The sequence below is a fragment of the Phalacrocorax aristotelis genome, chromosome 4 (genome assembly GCF_949628215.1).
Source record: "Phalacrocorax aristotelis chromosome 4, bGulAri2.1, whole genome shotgun sequence".
NCBI lineage: Eukaryota > Metazoa > Chordata > Aves > Suliformes > Phalacrocoracidae > Phalacrocorax > Phalacrocorax aristotelis.
The window spans coordinates 69,654,835-69,663,220 of NC_134279.1; the positions used below are offsets into that span (position 1 = coordinate 69,654,835).

Here is an 8,386-nt window from a genome sequence, read left to right on the forward strand (position 1 = left end):
GACTGTTAAACAATTTAGTAATGAACAACAATTAATCACTTTTATACAAAGTTTATTAAGATGTCCAGAAGACTAAATCTGAAAAACCATATAGCAAATAGTAATTTTAATTGAAGAGTACAAGGCAACTTAAAATACCTAGAGCATTTATACAGTTGACAAATAAAAATACAGTGAAAATTACCATCCCTGAGCAACGGTGCATTTAAATATCATAATAAACAAAGTTACCTAAATGCACTTGTCTATGCAGACGTAAAATTTTTAAAATTTGTTAAAAGATGAAGACCTGAAGATAAGCAACTTGCCCTTTAAAGATATGAAGTACAACTGGTTTTGGAAAACTTAAATGTTACAGTTAAACAAATCAAGCTGTTAACTTACTCTACAAGCTACTTAACAGTAGTGCTAAATGTATTTTCTTTTCATCTGACTGATCCTTTGTATTGCATACCGACAGCTACTTTTTTCCTTAACAAAACAGTAGCAGCTTAAGACAGTGGCTATGCTTTTCATTACTAAACATTTCACGTATGGTGTATTCGGCAATGGTGTGAATTTGAAAGTCAGAATGAAGAGAAGTCTCCTCCCACACTCCAGACTTCAGCAACAGTCACAGAGTAGATTTCAACAAGTTTCAATACCAGGCTTCTACATTCGCCTATCTTCTCAAAGGTGTGGGTGAGAAAGTTCTTAACACAAGGATCTACATAAAATGGTCTAGCAGCTAGATAGTGCCCAGGTTTCCAGACACTGAGGTATCTCAGCCAAGGGGAACAGTGTTCTTTTGTTTTTCCAGCTGTGTATGGCTAATGGCATTTAAGTTGGTATCAGCCTCTTTATTGCCAAGGAAGAAAAATGGCAACTTCATTAACAGGCACTGCTAAGAATGACAAGTTAATTTACAGACAATAAACATCCTGAATACTGAAAAACAGTGCATACATCTAAAGAATTTACTTTGTGCTCTTAATTTCTTGTGTAGTATTAATGTTATTCATTATACTGCTGGCTATTCACAGCTTGATCATCCATCTTTGGCTGTGGACGAGCACAAGTAGAATCTATTTATTTTGTTGATGGCACTGCCAAATTAACAGTGACGTAAATGTCAACCAGCTTTCAAGGCCTTTATCCCAATCCATATCTTTTTTCAAACAGTAGCCGAACTGAAGTAAAGATATTAGGTAATAAAATATTACCTACATGATAACACACGTCTCCTGTGTCACAGAATCACAGAATGGTAGGGGTTGGCAGGGACCTCTGGAGATCACCTTGTCCAACCCCCCTGCTTGAGCAGGGACACCCAGAGCAGGGGGCACAGGAACGCGTCCAGGCGGGGTTTGAATGTCTCCAGGGAAGGGACTCCACAGCCTCCCTGGGCAGCCTGTGCCACTGCTCTGGCACCCTGTCACTCACCTATGAGTAAGTTCACAAGTACAAACACAGATTCCAGATAACAATATTTTAACTGTCAATTCAAAAGGAAATAATATAGTATTAAAAACCCACAACAGTTGAATTAAGTATCAATTACTTTGAAACCAAACAACGTGCTTTGAGCAGGAAGCTGGACTCCAGTGACCTCTGAAGTCCCCAAAATAGGGTTTAGGACTATGTATCTGACTTATTACCCACCTGCTTAATACTGAAATATGAATAAAAGCTTTACAAAGCAGTGATGAAATGCTTTATGTTACAAACAGAGGTAAAACCTATCCATCTTTCAATTTTTCACTAGTCAGTTGGTTCTTCCGAGCCACTGGCTGACCTATGCTTACGTCCATTTGATTTATGAATCAGGTAGCCTAAGAATTACAGTGTCAGTTAGAGCAAACAAGCAGTATTAGAAATAATAAGAGTATTGGAATGTAACAAAAGTACAAAAGTGACATCCATTTGGCAGGATAACAGTTACCTGAGTCCTTCACATGAAACTGAAAGAAAAAACAAACTCAACTTTAACAAAAATGCTGTAAATTTGTATATACTGCACAAGCTGTATCTTGCACTAATTTCATATAGATAAGTTAATGATTTTGCAGCACCAAGTAATAATTTGGCCCTAATTATTAGACCAATAATTACTTGGCCTAATACAGAATTAATAAATTCTGTATAACAGAATTTACTTGGCTGTTCATACCGAAAAAACAGAATGTTTTCTTAAGGCTTAGCAGTTCAGGATATCTGTAATTCACTTGTACTTCTTACTTTCTAAGTACAAATTAATGCAGAATGGTTGTTTTAGTCTGTTAATATGGTCAGCTCTAACACACTGTAACTTCTGATATCTGGCAGTTTTCCAGATAGCAGGTTGATCTGGACTGTTCATCACAGAAAATGAAAAGAGCATACTTAAAGATAAGACAAAGGATTTGAATTTAAAAAATAGAGAAGACAGTTGCATATGGATGTTAATAGCTGCTCCCCTTTACTATCTGGTCATGCAAATTCACTCAGAAGTTTTCCCAGTCTGGGTAAAAGCTGCAGGTATTTGGCCTGTGCTCCCTGAAGCCATCTATTCTCACTTAATCACTTCTTTTCACTGTCTAGAATGGAATCTTAGAGAAGAGAAAAAGGATATTCTTCCCCTTAGGATAGCTGCATGTGCTCCAGCTACTCTATACGCCACAAAATGTCAATATACTAAAAGTGTACACAAAACATAGAGAAGGAATCCTTAAATGGTCTAACAATCTTTAAATGTCTAACAAAGCGGTTCATGCAACAAGATAAATATTTTTACGTGCTTAAACAATTGAATTATTTACCTGAAGGATTTATCCCAGGAGTGACACAAGCATCACAACACCCATAAACTGAATGAAGAGCAACAAAGGTGTCATAAACGACCAGACAGGCCACAAGGCAATGTTGAAACTGGGAATAAAAGCAGGAAGGTTTTGGTAAGTTCAATTGTCATATCATGGAAATACCAGCCACACAAAGAAAATATGGCAAAAGAATTACTGAAATTGAAATTATTCAACCTGTAAAAATACTTGTTTCTTCACAATTTGAGAGAAAACAAACCAAAATTACTCCAGCACCTACTTCCTAAATTGGTAATTTAGTTTACTGTTCATTTACTGACAACTCATCCTAGAACTTCAGTAGCTGCTGCCGATTGACACTGAGCAAGTCCACTCAGTCCAATCAAGGGTAAAGATACCTTTCACTCTCAGAATCTCTGCATATAAAGCATGTGAAAATTAACTACTCATGATTTTTCCATGGGCGTACGTAGCAGCGGAGAAAACCCTTAATTTGTACTTCTGTCCAAGCAGATTTGAGTTAACTGAAGAGAAAGGGGAAAAACCAACTTTTTACAACTGAATTACAAGGATTATAGATTTGACTAATTCTAAACTATGGAAAACCTTTATCTTCTTCAGTCTTCCTTTTTTTCCCAGCGCTGCAACAAATACTGGCTGATGTTACTCAGATACAACATCTAAACTTAAAGAGAGAACCAGCTTTCATGAAGAGAGCAAATAAATATACCAGCACACACGTATATAATTTTTTCATTCACATGCACTTTTGCTCAGTTCTGCACCTGTAATCTCATAAATAAAGTAGCTCTTACTAAACATACCATTCTCTGAGATGATATAAACCCTTAAAGCTCATATAACAATAGAAGTATAAATTTCAGTATGTTTGTTACTTATAGATTGTTTGATAATGAAAAACTGTATTAGAAACTGAGGAGGTGTAATTTTTTCTCAGCTAGAGAATACACCTTTGTCCTTATTTGTAAACCTCACAAACAGTTGTCAGAGGTGAGCAATTTACACTATCAAAGCTAAGGACTTCAGTTTTCACATAAATTTTCAAGACAGAAAAGATCCAGTACATCTACAAGTACACTTAATATACAGTTTCGACAGTTGCAACTCTTGCTTTGTGGATGAATGTTGAAAGTGGAAGAAATTATGCTACATAGAACTGGTATTGTCACCAATACACTTGGCAGAATTAGAGAAATTCTACTTTTTATAAAATGAGCCCACTAACGCAATAAGACTTGCACAGGTTTAGCAGAAGTTTGTACACAGTGCTTGAACTTACCAAACTGCTGCTGCAATAAAGGTAGCTGTCGTGATAGGTATCAGTGCTGGATACTGCGCATCATAGTCCTCAATTCCACAGTACCACTCAAGATATAGTATGCAGTAAAAGGCAACAGATAAACACACAGCCAATAAGCAGCTGCCAGCAGCAAACCACCAACTGCGGAGGGGAAAGCATGTTAAGCACAGTCACATTGCAGTTTGCACAGTGATCTTCATTCTAGTGTAGAAACAGAACAGACACTACCTGTTAATTGTACAGATTGGCCTAGAGTTCCTGTAGTTTTTTTCTTCAATTACTTTTACAAAACTTTTTGCCCTTTTAAAGCTGTCTAATGTACATAACTAATTAAGTTTAATTTTGCAATGCAACATTCCTGTCGTTTATTTTTCCCTCAAATATTTTGGAAATGCAGTGCAACACACCTTGTCAGTGATCTGCTATACTACCACACCAAAAATACTTTGTCAGTAATGAAATAAAATAGACTCCACTGCAACTGTGCTTCTCACTATAAATTAGACAACTGATTTTTGTAAAACAGAAACATTGCAGAAAGCTTTAATAAGGTTTCAAGTTTATGAACTCTCAAATTTAACAGACAAGAAGCACAAAGATTTCTCTTTATAGCAGCTGAAGAAAATCATAGATAAACCCAGGATTTCAAACTCAGAATCAAGAAAACACAGAGTATGTGATTATTATTTTGTGCCTCTTTGAGGATATACTTCAAGAGTACGATGGGAAAGACAACTTGAGAGGAAGGTGCACTTTAATAAAATCTTATCTGAAAGTTTATTTAGCAAATAAAATTTTTAAAAAGTGAATTCTTAGTACCATAGTTTGATTACTAAATTACAAAGGGTAATAAGGAACTTCCTACTCAGGTACCATTTCCTCTGGTATGGTACAACAAATATCATATGCTATTTTGGTACCTCACTACTACCACTTAAGAAATCTGCATTAAGAGAGCAGTTGCCATAGTCTACCTAAACAAGCAATGCAGGAAGACACGGTCCTGCAGGGAGCAGATGGGGCCACCCACACCTTTGATCACATCCTGGAGTCACTAGTTTGTATCCACAGCCACCTGCATGTAGGGTGTATCTAGACCAGCCTGGAAGAGCAGCTCCAAAGAACCCTGCAGCACAGAGCAAGTTCAGCTTCCATGTACTGATTCAGTAATGACAATGACAGCGTTTTAGAAGCACTGCCAGGTGAAGCTACCTAAAAATATTTAATACCCATTGATGCCATTGAAGATAATTTCATAGAAAAAAATAGAATAGAAACAGAAATTACTTCATAGAAATTATTTCACTAATCTTTCACTGATCTACTCAAAGTCTGGAGAACTTCTAGAGAAATGAACTTCATTTTGACATTTAAAGATTAATTTAAGCTTTTTTTGATTAAAACAAAGTCAAAACCCCAAAACTTTCAACAAAGCAGGTAGCAATTTCTGGTACTTAAATGTAAACCTGAAGGTACAGTATTAAAACATGCTGCTATTAGAACAAATTTTGGCATGTACACAGACGGCTCAGTAGAGCCTAAAGAAAAAAAAAGTAATTACAGCAAAATTTTAAGCATTGTATTTACTTAAAAATTGGTTTAATACTAACACTTAGGTGATCACCTGGTCCAACCTCCCTGCTCAAGCAGGGTCACCTAGAGCCAGTTGCCCGGGACTGTGTCCAGATGGCTTTTGAGTATCTCCAAGGTTGGAGACTCCATGACCTCCATGAGCAACCTGTGCCAGTGCTCAGTCACCCTCACAGTGAAAAAGTGTTTCCTGATGTTTAGAGGGAACCTCCTGTGTTTCAGTTTGTGCCCGTTCCCTCTGGTGCTGTCACAGTGCACCACTGAAAAGAGCCTGGCTCTGCCTTCTATGCACCCTCCCTTCAGGTTTTGATATGCACCGATAAGATGCTTCTGATCTTTCTCCAGGCTACACAGCCCCAGATCTCCCTATTCCTATTTAGACCTTGTTTATCCAAGATTTAAAACACTGTGTTCAGATGTAACAAACTGAGTATGACTGTAAGATGAAAACACAACTTACTTTGTAAGAAAAGATTCCTTACCTATCTGCTTCGATAGTTTCTTTAACAGTTTTTAAAAAATCAAAGTAGTATGTCACAGCAATTGATGCCAAAATCCAGAATGCGGAATGAATGTTCAGTCTGGTAAGAGGCTTCCTCTTCCTCTCTACAGCTGCAGACTCTTCTGTAAATAAGAACATAATTATAGCACTGAAGCCAGTCATTAAATGGAGTATGATTACAGTTATGTAAAACATGATGCTTTATCCTTTTAATTCATTTATCTTTGGAAATTATTATACTCAGTATAATACACTTTGTATTACAGAAGTATTCTAGAAAGCTCTGCACATTTCCTGAAATAAAACAGACTAAGCAAGGTACCCTCTGATAAAATGATAAAGCAGTAACAATCAGCGCGTACTGTGTCTGTGTACCCTTCTAGGAAACGAACAGTTGACTAGATTTTGTAAGGGTGAACTAATTAAACACCTCCTGGTGTTATTAAAACATTTTTATTAATCTAGCATATAGAAGTCAGGTTGGTATTTCCAGTTACTGATTTATTTGTATCCTTTTTTGTTAATTTTAATATTTGCAAGCCAGTTTCAGGTGTAAATAATTTTCTTGTACTCAACTGCAGTTACTTCACAAGAGGTTTTCAGTTTCCGTTTCAGGAGCTAGCTTGATTCACACTGCACACCTTCAGCAGGTAAACTAAAACCATCATTATGCAAAGTATGTTTTAGTTTTTCTCTCATCACCATATATTGTTTTAGAGAAAGCAAGATAACAGAGCAAAAGATTAGAAAGCATATTTTTCATCATGTCGATAAACAACTAACTCAGTATTTATACACGCTGTCAAAAAAGATGTCAGAAGTCCCTTTGATGTTTCATACTTTGACCTTTATCACTAGAAGTTATTGGTGGCCTGCACGCCTCAAGCAGCGCAACCTATGCTGGCTCCTCCACACGCACTACCACCAGCTGCGCGTACTAACAGCTCTACTGGAGTTTGAAGGCGGCTTTATTTCCTACATTCTTCCTCATCTCTGCACCTTCGGTCTGGAGCATTTAACCACTTCATCCCCGTGAAGAAATCCGCGGTTTTACCCAACTCGCGTCTCCCTCTCCATATCCAGCTGGCTGTTACGACCAGACACCTGAGGGTAGATGAGCTGCCTGAAAGCAGGCACTATCCCAGCGGCAGGGAGACCCGCCCGCTTAACGCGGAGCCCCCTCGCACCTGCCGTGAGCAGACTCCGTCCACTTCCCCCCCTCCCGCCGCGCATTTCTGTCACGCCATTCCCGCCGCGCAGAGCCTGCTCGGCTCGGCTCCCTCCCCGCGGGGCCTCCGCGCCCCCGGCAGCACCCACCAGCCGTCCCGCCGCCTCCCGAAGGTGGCTGAGGTAGCGGCGGGTCGCGGGGCTCTGCCCTGAGCCGCAAAGGCCTCCGGAACCGCGGGAGCGGCTCCCCGCCACTGATGCCCGCCTCCATCTTGGGCCGCTCCGGCAGTGACGCCAGGGCGGGGGCGGGAAGCGCGGCGGCCGTTATGGCCGTTGGCGTGAGGGGCGAGGGGCGAGGGCCCGGGGCACCGCGACTGAGCGCGGAGGGAGCGGGCCGGCGGAGGGGCAGCCGAGGGGGCTCCGCTCAGAGCTCGGGGCCGCCGAAGCTGGCCCCCGAGCTTGCCAAGCCCCCCGCCGGTCGCAACGCGAGCCTGTCCGGCAGGTCCCCGCGGCCGGGGCCGGGGCGGGAGCGGGGCACAGGGCGCCGGGCGCTGCCGTGGCACCGCTGTAGCAAGCGGTGGCCCTGCTAATGGCCCGGGAGTATGTTACGAATCAATAGTATCATAAATCGCACTAATCCCCGTTGAAAATAGTAAGGGGCGTGATGTAAATCCAGGTGTTGGAGTGAGGGCTGTTTTGTCAAAATAGCTAAGAAAACTGGGGGAAAACTGGGTGCATATAAATGCTGTGCTCATCACATTTTGCAAACCAGATGCTCTCAAGGACAGATTTAGCAAATCCTCAATTTTCATGAGAGCGCGCTGTGGTTTAGATAGAAGTCAAATAAAAAGCTCTGAGAGGTTTCAAGAACCGTAGGAATACTGTAATACTGTGAGAGTAACCCACAATTGAAAATAATAACCATAGTTACAAGGCAAACTAGATAAAAGTTAAACTAATGAGATGGCAAAATAAATGGCCTTTGCGTCACCTGTAGCAGAGTTCTGCATAACTAGATACAAAGTA

General features: G+C 40.2%; 1 protein-coding gene across 2 annotated transcripts; it reads right to left on the reverse strand.

The window, feature by feature from the left end:
• Positions 1-35: 35 nt before the first annotated feature.
• On the reverse strand, positions 36-7,673 carry TMEM128 (transmembrane protein 128). Of its 2 annotated transcripts, none has more exons than XM_075091860.1 (5): positions 7,511-7,673; positions 6,174-6,315; positions 4,081-4,242; positions 2,778-2,886; positions 36-1,940 (listed from the first exon to the last, which is right to left on the reverse strand). In XM_075091860.1, the coding sequence occupies exons 1-4, from the start codon at positions 7,629-7,631 to the stop codon at positions 2,787-2,789; spliced, it is 525 nt and encodes a 174-aa protein (XP_074947961.1). In that variant the 5' UTR covers positions 7,632-7,673; the 3' UTR covers positions 36-1,940; positions 2,778-2,786. The 2 variants fall into 2 exon arrangements, with proteins under 2 accessions (XP_074947961.1, XP_074947960.1); XM_075091859.1 differs by lacking the exon at positions 7,511-7,673 and adding an exon at positions 7,381-7,503.
• Between the last annotated feature and the right edge of the window lie 713 nt (positions 7,674-8,386).

Excerpts from the sequence above, each read along its gene's own strand:
- TMEM128 (XM_075091860.1), bottom strand. The coding sequence starts at position 7,631 with ATGGAGGCGGGCATCAGTGGCGGGGAGCCGCTCCCGCGGTTCCGGAGG. Across the intron at positions 6,316-7,510 it reads GGGAGGCGGCGGGACGGCTG|AAGAGTCTGCAGCTGTAGAG; the intron begins GTGGGTGCTGCC and ends TCTTATTTACAG. Across the intron at positions 4,243-6,173 it reads GAAACTATCGAAGCAGATAG|TTGGTGGTTTGCTGCTGGCA; the intron begins GTAAGGAATCTT and ends TCCCCTCCGCAG.